The sequence below is a fragment of the Macadamia integrifolia genome, chromosome 2 (assembly GCF_013358625.1).
Source record: "Macadamia integrifolia cultivar HAES 741 chromosome 2, SCU_Mint_v3, whole genome shotgun sequence".
Lineage (NCBI taxonomy): Eukaryota > Viridiplantae > Streptophyta > Magnoliopsida > Proteales > Proteaceae > Macadamia > Macadamia integrifolia.
Window position 1 is genome coordinate 14566894 of NC_056558.1, and position 15008 is coordinate 14581901.

The 15008-nt window shown below is 38.8% G+C and overlaps 2 protein-coding genes across 4 annotated transcripts in view; both read right to left on the reverse strand.

Moving 5' to 3' along the window:
* Nucleotides 1-8357, reverse strand: part of LOC122072040 — a 14465-nt gene extending 6108 nt beyond the window's left edge. Inside the window, exons 1-4 of one of the 3 annotated variants that reach the window (XM_042636552.1) lie at nt 8156-8356; nt 7846-8084; nt 3254-3379; nt 2981-3107 (exon numbers count right to left, since the gene is read on the reverse strand). In XM_042636552.1, coding sequence (XP_042492486.1) covers nt 2981-3107; nt 3254-3310 — 184 coding nt within the window. In that variant the 5' untranslated portion in view covers nt 3311-3379; nt 7846-8084; nt 8156-8356. Of the gene's footprint in view, nt 1-2980; nt 3108-3253; nt 3380-5267; nt 5287-7845 lie in introns of those variants that run through there. The other 2 variants (XM_042636556.1, XM_042636555.1) reach the window with 2 other exon arrangements.
* A 523-nt stretch (nt 8358-8880) lies between these two features.
* On the reverse strand, nt 8881-14863 carry LOC122068627 (probable methyltransferase PMT26). Its single transcript, XM_042632497.1, has 9 exons — nt 14532-14863; nt 12326-13547; nt 12086-12235; nt 10790-11060; nt 10542-10652; nt 10274-10448; nt 9897-10169; nt 9525-9719; nt 8881-9422 (listed from the first exon to the last, which is right to left on the reverse strand). The coding sequence occupies exons 2-9, from the start codon at nt 13511-13513 to the stop codon at nt 9194-9196; spliced, it is 2592 nt and encodes an 863-aa protein (XP_042488431.1). The 5' UTR covers nt 13514-13547; nt 14532-14863; the 3' UTR covers nt 8881-9193.
* Between the last annotated feature and the right edge of the window lie 145 nt (nt 14864-15008).

Sequence of the window (15008 nt, forward strand, 5' to 3'; positions counted from 1 at the left end):
AACTACAAACCTTGAATTCTTAGTACAATACCCTCAATTTAGTGTTTATGCATAATACATGTTATCAATAGCTTTTTTTAACAAATTCTTTATGCAAAAGTGTTTAAAAAAATGTTTCCTATCCATTTATGTGTGTATCTTTAGCGTATCTTAGTGTATCTCCGATACGATACGATACCCTCCGATACGTATCTTAATTTTGACTGACCGATACAACGACCGATACCGATACTTTAATCCTTGAGTTTCATGAGATGAGACCTAGAAAAAAAAATCCTGTAGAGCATGCATTTAAACCACCCCCACCCCCAATAAAACACCACCAAAAGAAAAGGACATCTATACTAGGTTTTGATGACATGTTCAACAACAACAAACAACACAACTCAGCCTTATCCCAACTGAATGGGGTCGGCTACATGGATCCAAGAGTGCAAAAAAAAAACACTTTTGGACATCCCACTCACGAATCGGCAACCCGGATCATAGCCCTCCAAGAAACTCTATTCGATGCCATACTTGGGTGAAGACTTAACTTTTGCATGTCTCTTCTTACTAACTCATCAATGGTCGTTTTTTTGCCTGCCCCTAGCCCTTTTAGCTCCACCCATCTGCATTTGATCACTCCTCCGTACTGGGGCATCCAAAAACCTCCTTTGGACATGCCCAAACCATCATAATCGACATTCTCTAAGCTTATCTTGAATTAGGGTAATTTCTAAATTGGTTCTAACCTACTCATTCCTTATTCTATCTCTCAGGGTTTTCCGCACATCCATCTCAACATCCTCATCTCCACCACATTCAACTTATCTATGTTACGCTTCTTGACTGCCCAACATTTTGCACCATACATCATAGCTGGTTTTATGACAGTCCTATAGAATTTTCCCTTAAGCTTTAGAAGAATCCGTTGATCACTTGATCACATAATACTCTAAACGTCCCTCTCCATTTCCTCCAACCTACTTTAATTCTATGGGAAACATATCATCAATCTCACCTCCCTTGTTTAAGGTAGAGCCCAGATATCTAAAGCAATCACTTTGCGGGATCTCTCCCCTCAATTTTCACTCCCTCGCCATTGATCCTCAATCGACTAAAGTCACACATCATATATTCTATCTTCGTTCTACTTACCTTAAGACCTCTCGATTCCAAAGTATATTTCCATAGTTCCAACTTATCATTAATCTCTGCCATAGTTTTACCGACCAAAACAATATCATCTGCAAAAAGCATACACCACGGGATCTCTCCTTGAATATCCCTGGTTAAATCATCCATGATAAATGTAAAAAGGTAAGGGCTCAATGCGGATACTTGATGTAACCCGATAGTAATTGGGAACTTAGAACCCTGGCCTCTCATTAATCTCACACTAGTCACCACATCACCATACATGTCTTTAATTATATCCACATATTTACTTGACATCCCTTTCTTCTTTAAAACCTGCCAGATTAAATCTCTAGGGACCCTATCATAGGCTTTTTCTAGGTCGACAAAGACCATATGAAGATCCCTCTTGTAAGTTCTGGATTTTACCATAAGCCTTCTAAGAAGGTAAATCGCTTCTCTAGTGGATCTCTCAGGCATAAAATCAAATTGGTTCCCTAAGATATTGGTTTCTCTTTTTATGCGAACCTCTATTACCTACTCTCATAGTTTAATAGTATGGCTCATAAGTTTTATGTCTCTATAGTTGTTGCAGCTCTGAATATCACCTTTATTTTTGTAGATTGAGGCAATAACACTTCTCCTCCACTCATCCGGCATCTTTTTCGTGTTCATGATCTTGTTAAACAGCTCGGTTAACCAAACAACCCCACGTGGTCCCAAGCTCTTCCACATTTCAAATGGGACCTCATCTAGACCTGGAGTCTTCCCTACCTTCATCTTCCTTAGGACTTCAATAGCCTCGGTCAGTCCTATCTTGCATACATACCTATGATTCCTGTTGTCAAGCAGAATACTCGAACCACTCCTATTAGTGTTATCTCCATTAAGTAGGCTACAAAAATACTCATCCCATCTCTTCTTTATGTTTTCATCATTCACAAGCACTCTACCCTCCTCATTCTTAATACATCGAACATGGTCGAGATCCCTGATCTTCCTTTCCCGAAATTTAGCTATCCTATAAATAGCCTTTTCCCCTTCCTTGATATTTAAATTGTTATAGAAGTCATCAAATTTTCTCCCCCCTTGCTTTCCCCACAATCTTTCTTACCTCGTTTCTGATAACTTATCTCTTTTTATCTTCAGCTTCCCCAGTTCTTTGCCAAATCTTAAAATTATCTTTCTTAGTCTTGATGGCAACTTGAACCTCCACATCCCACCACCAAGTATCTCTAGGGGCCAACTTAGTACCCCTAGACACCCCTAGAACCTCCTTAGCAACTTTCTTAATGCAATTCGTCATTTCATTCCACATCGTGTTGGCGTCCCCATCACAATCTCACTTCCCATGCTTCACCACATTATCTGTAAAAGACCCCACTGACTCACCTTTCTATCTCCACCACCTAACTTTAGGGCAAACATGTTTCCTTGGTATCTTATGACATGTTCATAAGATAAAAATAAAGACGTTTATATTCACCAATGGCCCCAAGAGGAAGGAAGATCCTCTTGAATGTTTCTCTCCACCTCCCAGTGATTTGCTACTGCCCCAAAAAGGCATAGAAAGGCATCTAACAAGACTAGGATTGTGAAATTAGATCTTTACAAAGGGTGTGGCCATGAGATGCCTTTTCTTGCCTTTTGAATGTATTAATAAAACATGAGCAGGAAAGTGACATTAGCAAAGGATCCTTTCTCTCCCAAGAGTGGGCAATCATATTCATGGGGAGAACAAGACTGCCTTCGGCATCGAATTAATCTCCAAGTCACTAATGCGAATTACTACTCTTACTAATGCAAAAAATTAATCACAAAATAATGATTACAGGCATGTCAAAGTCAGACACGAAAATACCAATTGCATGGGCATACAGTGATTGCATGAAGAAGCCAAGGTTTGCAGTAGGCTTAGCCTCATAAATGTAGGAGAACTTCCGAGATAGCCATGTCTTCTTCATATCATGCAAGGTTGTTGAATTACTCTGTAGTTCATATAAGTATAAAACAATCATAAGCATGCTACAATAACCAACACCATCAGTCCCTACCGGAAAAAATTACATTCTAAGAAAAAGAGAAGGTAAAAAGAGTAAAAAATGGAACATAAATACTGAAACCAGAAATGTACCTCAGAGAAATCATTTATAAGTTCATCAATATCTAACTTGAAAGGAGTGAGATCCATTGTAGATTCAATTCCTCAAGAAAAACAGAAGATGCAACACTGTGCTTTCTTTTCGCATGTATACAATATCTAAAAACCAAACAAAATTGAAGGGGAAGGTAAGAATAGACAAACAAAACATGAAAACAAAACAAACATCAGACATTAAATATGGATTAGTGGCAACAATGCTAAACCTGACCCCAACCACCAGCCACCACACTACTACGACTGTGAATAACTCAGACCTACAGCCTCTAAAGTCCAAAATAAGTATACTATCCGTTTCTGACTTATTGCCTATGTTTGTTGTTATCATCAACTGGCAAGCCCTATATCTTTATCATTCAGTTAGGTAAGATGAATAGCCAAGTTGCAATCTTCTGGTTATTTTCCAACATTGCTTATGACAATCTTAAAAAACATGTGATGCAGATTTGAAGACCTACTCACATAGGAAGAAGGCTCATTATTTAGCCATGATTTGGCTTAATGAATTGCTGTTTTTAATTCCCTACTTTTATGTCTTTGTTTTGGTTCAGTTGGTTGAACCATGTCCAATTTAAGTTGTGGTTCAGCTCAGATCAGTTTAAGTTGTTTGTCCTATTCCCTTAGACAAGTAAAGAGTTTGTGGAGTCCACATCAGATTAGATCTGATTGTGTCTTGTGACCAAAAACTAGAATCGATTGGGGGATCTTCCTATTTAGGACTTTCCTAATTGGTCTCTAGCCAGTTTCTATTTTATATCTATAGAAGTAACTCACGGGCAAACACGTAACCCACGATTTAGATAAACACTTAGCTGCTATTGCTGCTCTTCTTCTTCCATAGAGAATCCTTGTGTGTGATCAAGGGAAGGAATTGGTGTGTGATTCAATTGACACCTTGTAGTGAGAAGCCCAGGTGAAACGTCTATTGTTTGTGCTCTTGTGCAACTGATACTCAACAGTTTCTTGTGATCTTCATCCATTATTCCAAACATTGAGTGGTAAGATCATCCTCTTAAAATTCCTATTTTTATTTCTGGATACTGAGAATTTTATGCAAAACCTGTTCCCCAAGCCAATCAGCCCAGCCCAATCCAACAATCAGACCACCCAATTTTTGGTCAAGCCTCATACCTCCCTAGGGGGGCACTCGATCCAAAATCAGGCCAATTTGACCTGTGAATCTGCTGTATCCTGAAAGCTCCTATATTATGTCTTTTTTGTAGTACACAGTTTCAGGCCTCGTTTTAGAAATCAGTGGGGAGTTTTAAGTTGCTGGAACATATATTGATTTGTGGTTCTGCTTCCTATCTGTGAACAGACCTATTATCCATCTATTAGTTATTTAAGACTGTGTTTATATTCTGTCTTCTGTCTTCTATATATTTTGTCCTTCTGTTAACCAATTACTGTTATTTGCTGTTTTGAACTTTCAAATAGATTCAATTCATCAGTAGATATTACCCATCCTCTACCTCACACTTGACTTCTATTTTATACCCTTTTAAATCCCTGTTTTGTCTCAGCCCTGTATTCCCTTGAGTATAGATTATTCTCTGATATTAAGATCTTGTTATTTTGGGCACTGTTTGAGTCTTTCAATTTAGTTCTACATTAACATATCATGCTTATCTATTGAAAATTACGACCAATGACATAGAAGGAAATACTGATTGAAAACTGTGCTGGTGTGTCTGTTTGACCTATTTATTCAGTCAACATCACAGCCCTTAATAGTGAAGGTCCTAGATTTATGCATGCTAATCAGTCTTAGCCTCTTCGGGCATTTTCAATATTGATTAAGCTCATAGCAATTAGTAGTGGAGCCAGCATCGCATTTTGGTCAACTCATGGAGGGGGCACATATGGAAAGGCCACTTGTACCGATGTGGAACTCCAGCACTGACAGCTGCAGGCGTGGTAGTCTGGTAGAATGTAACAAAAACCAACTTTCTAGAGACCTTGCTTGGCTCTCTTTCCCTCCATTTACCTTGTTATGGCACTAGGGAGAACTTCCAAGAGGACCTAATTTAGGCACCAGTGTTCAATAAACTAAAAAAGAAACTTGAGGGCTGGCATAGTGGATCACTGGAAGGGTGTTAAAACAACATTGACAATGACTTCTTCATCAAGTATATTAACTGCTTCTTATCTTTTTCCATTTTTTAGTGCATATGTCAATTGCCAACTAAATGAAGGAAAAGGTGACACTTCCTTCACTAGGTTTCAGATCTTCTTAGAACCATAGAGAAATGGTAAAGTAATAAAGTATCATTCAGTAAGCTAGATAAGTGAACAGCCAAGGAAAGGACCCATCAATCAGACTTTAATAAAAGAGAATCCTGTAGTCAACACACAGATACTGAGATGGATGAAAGAAATATCTAAAACCATATCTGCTTCAAACATAGAAGTGGTGTTATGCTACATGACTAATAAGGACTATTGTCTACCATAACAAGGAAACAATCACTGAAAGAATACTAAACTTCTGATTTCACATTAACCCCACGCCTAGTATGGCAGACGCCACTCTTACCACCATTAGAAAAACCTAATTTTTTTTTTATCTTTAGCAGTAGAATGAATCACCATCCATTAACATTTACAGAGAAAGATCGAGGAAAACCACAAACAAAACAGTACCGAAGCTGTACTTACAAATACAATGCCAAAATCAAAACCAAAACCCCACAGACACAAAGAGAGAGGGCAAGGAACCTGCAAATGCAATGGAGTTTGGGACAAGAGAGGAAGTGGATGAGCCAAACCAATATGGGCTGAGGAGAAGGGGTGAGAAGGAGAAGGAGGAGGAGGAGGAGGTGGAGGGTGAGGGTGCTCCCTGTCGTTGGTTGTGAGGAGAGACGGGGTTCTTACCTCACTCCTTTTTTCTCCCTTTTTCTTTTTTTCTAGAATTCCTTTTTCTCCCTCCTTTTTATCTGAGGCCGGTTTCACTAAGGTCCCGTCTGTTTAGAGGGATTATGGGGTGGGTGAGGTGCTGTTTGATAACACTTCTATCCCTGGAGAGCATTCTATTACAGAAGTGTTCATTTTCAATTCCATGTTGTGAGAACACTCTAGTGCAATAGAAACAGCGTTTGGTAAGACTGTTCCAAAAAAGTCCTTCGGATAGGAAAAGAACAGAAACAGTGTTTGGCAGACACTGTATATAAATCCACTTTTGAAAAATAAAATCAATGATTACAGAAATGCCATCATGGTCAAATTTAACTGAAACAAGGAAGTACTTTGTTAATGAAATTGTCTTTTAATATACCATTACACTTGAAGGAAATAAATATATGTCAAAAATTTGTCAAAAATTTGTCCACAACAAAACAGAATTGTTAAATTACAAAAGGTCATGTTTCCTCCTTTCAGAATCTGAGGTCTTTTGAAGGTCTTGTCTGATCCTATGGATTTCGACAAATTGTCCCTACTAATGAGCCTAATATATATCTAGATTAGGAAAGTATAGTTCAGGTGGCTTTGGGTGGTCCAAACTCCAAAGAAATAGATCAAATAAGTGGAATTATGTCTAAACTTTGGAATGTAAACATATATAACACAGATTATTCTTTGTAACACAGAGAACTTGATTGATTTATTAAGGGAATAACATAGTAATGTGAGCTAAAGTTACTGTTTCTGAAATCCTATATTCCCTCTGTTGATCTTTGTAACAGAGAGAACTAGATCAACTATTTTAGGAAGTGATATTAGTTTGAGCTATTCTCGATGCAATTCTCTCAAAACACTGTTTACAGGGGCCAACTGATTCTTCTTTCACTCAGATTACAGTATTTAGGGCCCAAGAGAAAGAATGATTAGAAGCAGAAGCACATCTCCATTATGTGACTTGGTAAAGAGCTTCCATGATACAAAGAGCCATCAGACTTCTGTGGCATTACACAGATAAGTGAGAGTAGAACCCACCATTTTCTCCATCAACCCCATAACAGATTCCTGAGCTGTTTAACTGAGGAAAAAGGTAGAAGCTAGTTGGAACTGCATAGAAACAGCCACAGATAATCTAATTATTCCAAGATTTCTTGCTTCCCTCCATTTGCAAACTGCTGCTTTTGTTTTCGAGCAACAGCACTCCACTCATGAAAGAAATATCTTCATGTAGCTAAACAAAGCCAACTGCTGAAACTATGCACTCCTCTCTAAACTCTAAAGAAAACAACACAGGACCCTTCAAACTAAATTAAAGGATGAGTTTTCAGGGAGCAATGTTGGGTATGCCTCCTGCATTCCATAGGGATCTGTGTATATGATAAAGACCATGTTTTTTGCTTTCCTATCTCCTACGATGACTTCAATGTTCAATCTGCTATTTTCTAAGCAACCCTTAAACCTTACTAAAAAAAAAAAACCCAGAAGCAGCTCCTCAAACAGAATTGTGTATTTTTTTCTTTACAAAGTTGCAGGTCAGTACTCAGAAATAAGAAACAGCGAATGGTTTCACATCTATTTAATGATTAGGACTTGCAAGAGAGCCCTAGCTCGTTTTTTAGTCCCTTGAGAGAGAGAGAGAGAGAGAGAGAGAGAGAGAGAGAGCTTACCCACAGAAAAGAACAAAATCTCCAATCGAGCTTCAAAAAAACACCGACAGCAATGTCGTTTCAGGGAGAGAGTGAGAGAAGTGGAAATTTTGATATGCTACCCTTTGAGAGTAAGAGAAGTGGAAATTTTGATATGCTACCCTTTTCTCGAGCTTCAAAAACCACCAACAGCAATGTCGTTTCGGGGAGATATGTGGAAATTTTGATATGCTGCCCTTTTCTCCAACCGAGCAAAGATCCTTCGATTTGCGGGTAAATTTGTTAGCAAAATCAGAGAGAGAGAGAGCGAGCGAGAGAGAGAGAAACATACAAGCGAGAGAGACGTATCTACGCTCGAACAAGACGTAATGGAGACAGGTTAGGGTTTCTTGCGAGAGAAGGCGAACGAACTCGTCATGGATTTGGAGATGGTTAGGAAGAAGGGCAGGGCTTAGGGTGGTTTTATCGCGAATAAAACGAGAATACCTTTCAGGTGTTCTTGCGATATATTTTAAACCCGATTGAATTCCTTTCAGGTGTTCTTGCGATACATTTCAAACCGGATTGAATTTCTCCATGGCGCCACGCTACAGCTGTCTGGTGCGCATCTAACGATCAGAAATACTCTGATATGAAATTTAAAACGATACTACATAATTCAAAGCTTTTTTGAACGTTAGATATGCCCGAGACGCCCTATTGCGTCTTCGAATTAAATATTGCTCTCACCCTGGGAGGGGGTTAAAATATAATATATCTTTCCTAATCCAACTTTTTTTCAAGTTCTTCAAAGTGTCGGTTATGTGCTAGTCTCATCCAATTCTCCTTTCAGGACAAGCAACTATTATTATGTTTTAATTATTTAAAAAAAAAGGTATTATCATGTTATGCAATTTAAGGAAATTTAGATTTCATGGTACTATGGTAGTACATGTGTAGATCCATGTGACAGAGGATTATGCATTTATCTCATTAATAAGATCTGATGATAAAAACATTACATCATATAATGAGAATTCAAGATTCCAGAATCAAGGATGAAAATACCTGAAGGGATTTATGATTTAAGGGCTTTACATTTGGAAGCTTGAATTGATTTCCATAGGTATCTCTAATAATATGATTTTACAGACAAAACTCGGGGGCCCCTCTCTTAAAAGAGAAACAGAAAGGATGAAGAAAATTGAGGTGTTCAGTGGAACAAACAGTAACATAAATGATACAATTCAGTTGGAGGGGGGGGGGGGTGAGGAGGAATTACAATTATCAAAACTGAAGTAATTAAGAACAAACAGCACTAACAAAGAATATCTAATCTCGGCAACCTGGTCCCTTGGAATATTTTGAGGGAAAGTTAACCATCCAATGCTTAAGCAATCGCCGACTTGATTGTCTGCACCTCGGTAGGCCGCCAGAGAGATTTCTGGACACAGAGCAACCCTTCCTTGTCCTTGGAGTAAGTCAAACGGATCTCCCACTGCATGGACCTAACCATGTTCTCGACCTCATTGATGGTCTCAACATTGTCACGTACAATCAGTTTCCCTTCTGGCCTGAGTATCCGATCAACCTCAGCTATCACAGCTACTAAATTACACCTGCAGATCACAGAGCATACAAAGATGAAACTGACATGATTATGGGATTCCCTTTAGCAAAGGCACTTAATTGTCAGGAACACAAAGGAGAAGATTTCAGACCTCTTTTTGATCTTTGAAAAGAGATGATCTGCATGGAGAAGGTCATAAGATCTTGGATAGGTGCTGAACGATTCACACCAGTCATGATATATTCCAAATAGACCCCTCTCATAAATGATGGGTAGTGTATCAGGAGAATCAACAGGAACAACATTCATGACCCACACTTTCAAATCTCGAAGAGCTGCAGCAAAACTGGATAGCCATGCAAAAGCATAATTAAGTCATGAGAAACAGTACTTCAAATGGCAAGAGCTGATGTCACAGCAACTTTTCAATTTTTTTTTTTTGGAGGGTGGGGGATGGAGAATGTCTCATTTGTTTCAAAGAAATGAGAGCTACCCAAATATTATGAAAGTTTATTATACTTACCCTCCATAAACAGCTCTCATATCCATGACATTCCTCACTGATGACCAGCTGATTCCCATCCCATTCAGATATGATTTGTTTACAACATGTTTCCAATGATCATAGTCTGCGGTGAAATCTTCTGGGGCTGCTTTGCCATAAACTCCAACCTGAGAACTCTGCAACCAATATGGTGGTTTCTCCAGCCTTGCAGACCACTGCTCTGGCCATTGAGACCCACGCTCTGATGGATCTACAGGAACTCGGTGCATGCATGCCTCCAATGGCACATTCCTGCACACACCCAGATGAACGAAGGTCCAGACCATTATAAAGGGAAGTTTAAAATTAAAGAGTAGTTAACTAGTTGAGATGAATTCAATCCTTCAATAAACTACCAGGCTGCATTTGGGTCATCAGAGTTTTGACAAAGTGGAGGGTCATTCTGTGCTCTTTTCTCATAGCATTCATTTGAAGTAGGTTTCCGATATATTGCTGCACCAACTTGGTTAATTTTATCCTTTTTAACTGTAATCAGCTCCCAACACATTGCCTTTGTTAACGTTTTCATGGCTGCCATAAATATCCACACACAAAAGAAAATTAGTATCAAAATGACCACTTCTCTCATAAAGCCAATCACAGACAGTTAAAGACATATCCAACCTTCCCATATTTCCACATCTTCCTCAAGTTTTTGGTACACTGGAGTAGCAGACCACACGAAGTAACCACCAGGCCTCAAAACACGATTTAGCTCCAAAAGAAGCTTACCCCCTGCAAATTTTACCTCAGTTATTGACCCAGAGCAGAACATGCTTGACATCACACACACGCTCGGTTGGGGGTTTTTTTTTTTTTTTTTTGGGGTGGGGGGAAGGGGGGATGGAGAATGTGTGTGAAGTAGGAAATACCTTCAATATGCCAAGCCACCCTACACCGTGCACAGTGGACAACATCAAACACTCTACCAGGGAATGGTAGTCTCAGGGTTCCCATCACAGCTGAAATTGCAGGAATTCCCCGTTCAAGTGCAAATTGCACTTGGGCTTCATGTTCATCCTTGGGAGCCAAAGACATGGTAAGAACATCTCTGTCGAAGAGATATCCCCCAAAGCTGGCCACCCCACATCCAACGTCCAATACAACACGGGAGCGTTTTCCCCATGCTATGTCAGGTAAAGACTGCAGTGATGATCAGAGATATACATGTTACACAGGTTTTTTTCAAAGAGAACATTGAATAGAAATCAATGAATCAAATCAACTATCATGGTCCATAGTAGGTTGCAGCACATTGGAAAAGAAACTCCAAAGAGAAAAGTAGTGAAAGTGGGTGACAAGGGTACCGAGGTATTTTATGACGGTAGTATCACATCAAAGAAAACTAGGAGACCAAAAGGAAAATATGTGGATGCAAATGAGTGTCATTGAAATGAGGATGCTGCTGCAATGAATGCACAACACAAATGGGAAAGACAGCCAGAAATAGGTGGATTGGACGGCAACAAAATATAAGGTGATAAAATAGCTTAGGCCAATTGAAATGGCTTAAGAATGTAAATAGAGATAATTGGCTTGCTGGTGGTAAGGAAAAAATTGATACACATGATTTGAATGGTCTAAAAGGAGATGCACAAAGCCAAAACTTACATGGATTGAAGCAGTGACAAAATTCAATGGCAAACACAAGACTCAACATAAAATAATTCCAGTGTTGTCCTATATAACAACAAATGACTCAGTAATAGGCTAATAGCTACGCACATCTAAAAATTCTTGGTTTGCTTTAGCCTTCCTTGCAAAAAACTACAAAGAATCTTGAATGCATGTATATGCATGTATTCAACCTTATGCATGCATATACTGTAAAACAGCCCCGACTTGTAACCAGTGAAGTCATTACCAAAATAGAATAAAACCATGCCAAGAAAAAAAAACCACTAAAATATGTGGCGAATACAGCAATAAAGCATCATTCAACTGTTCAATAAAAAACAGCATGCCGAATGAGAATGGAATGAAAATACAGTTCAAGAGTATAGAGGAATAAGTACTTACCTCCTAACAACAACTGCTTAGTGCAGTTGGTGAGCTGTGGTGTGTATAAAACCCATGCTCACTAGGAGGTCTCGAGTTCGAGTCTCCTAGCTGTTACCTACTTCCCTCCCTACCTATCAAAAAAAAAAAAAAAAAAAAAAAGTACTTACCTCCTGAATGAAATCTATGTAATGAAGAGCACCATGCTTAAATTGAGTTCCACCACCTGGAAAAGTCAGATACTCTCCAGTTAGTTTCACCCAATTCTGATGCCCCTTCACCTCTGCAAGCTTGACATGGGGAACATTGTAGTACCATATCTGCCAGAAATACACAATAAGATTGTTATCCCATTAACAGGAAAACATGAACAGAAATATTTTCATGTATATATAATACAGGTAATGTACCTTTTCCCTGCTTGTAGGCCACTGAATTGGACGCTTGTATCCCTGAGATAGAGGTACAAGGCAAGTGGGTGCTTCCTCAGGGCAGTGCCTTTCTCGATGTTCATAGTGCTTAGTAGTCCGAAGATGCTTAATAGCTTCCAAATTGTCTAAGCAAGGAATGTAATCTGGGCCAGCAGTGACATTACAGACTTTCCAGCTGTATCCACCTTTTTCTTTTTGGTCCTTAGGTGAAGAAGATTGCCGAGCTTCCTTCTCATTCTTTGACTCATCAGCTTGAGTTGAGAATGCACCATTTTGAGTGCTAGTTTCTTTTAGGATCTCTGACTGGGCCCCATCGGGAAATACTTCATTCGAGGACCGGTTCTTTGCCTGGTCATCTGATTTTTTCTCATCAGAGCTTTGCTCTGATTCTTTGTCTTGATTGGTTTCAGTTTTCCCGTTCTCACTAGAGCTTTGCTCAGATTCCTTATCTTGATTTGTTTCAGTTTTTTCCTCTATCTTATCCTTCACCTTGTCCTCCAGTTTAGTTTCACCTGAGTTCTCGATTGTTTCTGGTTTATTCTCATTCTCAGTGGTGTCCATTTTTTTCTCATCCGAGCTCTCCTTTGAATCTTCCTGTCTATCAGTTTTCTTTTCACCATCTTCTGTTTTTATTTCTCCTCCTTCAGAATTTGACTCTCCATCTCCTTCCTTTGATTCTCCACTTTCAGTTTTTCCATCCCCACCATTTTCAGACTTAGTTTTGGATGCTTCTTCTGATTCATAGTTTTTCTTTTCACTTTCTTCAGGTTTGTCTTCTTGGTTTTCCTTGACATTATTCTCTGTTGTCTGGTCAGATTGGCTCGTGTTCTCCTTAACATCCGAGGTGCTTTCACCTTGGGCAGTGTTGGTGTCACTGTCTCCTTTTGTTGCATCCTCAGGTAAATCACCGGGATTATCTTCAAATTGCCGAGAATCATTCTCAGTCACTTGTTGTTTTACATCACTCTTTGTGTCTTCAATTTTGATGTCTTCATTTTTGGTCTCCTGATTAGACAAGTCCACATTTTGAGCAGGAACTACGGATGAGGATGTCATCATCCATACTCCAACCAGGCAAAGAGCAACAAACACAACGAGAGTAACTGTTGAACAGTAGGAAGAGGATGACCTTCGGCCATCCACTCGACTATATTTTCCGAATGCCATCTTTTACATATAAGTGTCCCTCAAACTGATGCACCTAAGACAGGCAAAAACAGAAAAATCAGAGTTGACCATGAAAAGTGAAAACCTCCATGCCCCTGAATTCCCAATTCAATTGATCTACAAAAACAGATGCACTAGGTAAACATCCACAGAAGAATGGATTCCTCTGCAGCACTTTTAAAATCGAGCAAGAAACAAAAGTAGTACAGAGTACTAAAGTCAACAGAGATTTAGGACAAGCATTAAAAGATTATATATCGCCAACAGAGGATCTCATGAACATACCTAAACCACCATTCTGAAAGTAGAGGATCAAGAACCCAAACAGAAAAACGCATAAAAACATTGGATCTAAACACTAGAGAGCTAAAACATATGAATTACACCAATAAGAAAAAGAATAACCTGCAACTAATGAAAGCAAAACAGAGGATACTATATAACAGCTGAAACATAAAAAATCAGAGCCTGAGATTTAAAGAAGGCTAAAACAACCAGATCAATATCAATATCGGTCTATTTATTACTTGGAGATATCTATACATTAAAAAGAAAAAAAAGCTGGGGGCTAGTTCATTTACATTTGTGGAGCACAGCATAAGTTTTTAAGGAAGAAACAAATGATTCAGTTACAGAACCCAGCTCAACAACCTCGGATCAGTCCAGATCTACATTATATCCCACAAGCTCATTCATTTATCAAACCAAAATTCCAAATCATCAATTCATCATACGAAAGAGTTATTACAATACAACTTCCAGCAGAAAATAATAAATAAAGACACAAATTAAGAAGGAAAGCGAATTTAAAGACCGCAAAAACCACTGGATCTGAGCCTTCTGAGGCATCTACCTCAAACTCCGATAAAATAAAAATAAAACACCTCCACCACCATTTCATCCAAAACCAAGCACAAAAAATAAACGATCCATCCATTGACCTCAAAAATCAGAGGAAATAAAAACACATAACAGAGAATGTCGAAACCAGAGCTTAAAGATCAATGAATATATGTACCTGGAAAAAGATCAATGAGATAGCATTGCTTGGAAAGGATCTTGGGGACTAACAGAAATCACCTCAGCACCTCAAAATCACGTAAGATCTACAGACGAAGGTAACACAGGAGAGAAGAACTCAAATCTTCTCCCGCGTAAAGATAGCTGAGAAGAGTCGAGGGGAGGAGAGGAGGAGATATAGCAGAGGAAGCTAAGTTTTAATTACTATTTAATTAGTAAACTAATAAACTAATTAATGAATACGATTATGTGAATAGGCTCTCTCGAGAAGGAACGAAGGAAGGAAGAGAGAGAGGGGGACGACCACACGCAGGCCGTGATCTAAGTGGAGACGTGAGAGAAAGACAAGATATATATATATATATATATATGAATAGCTGGATATAGTAATTTTCACCAACAAAAAAAAGGTGGATATAGTAATTAGACAATATACCGTAACGATCGTATTACCGGTCATTGAATTCGTTTCAAA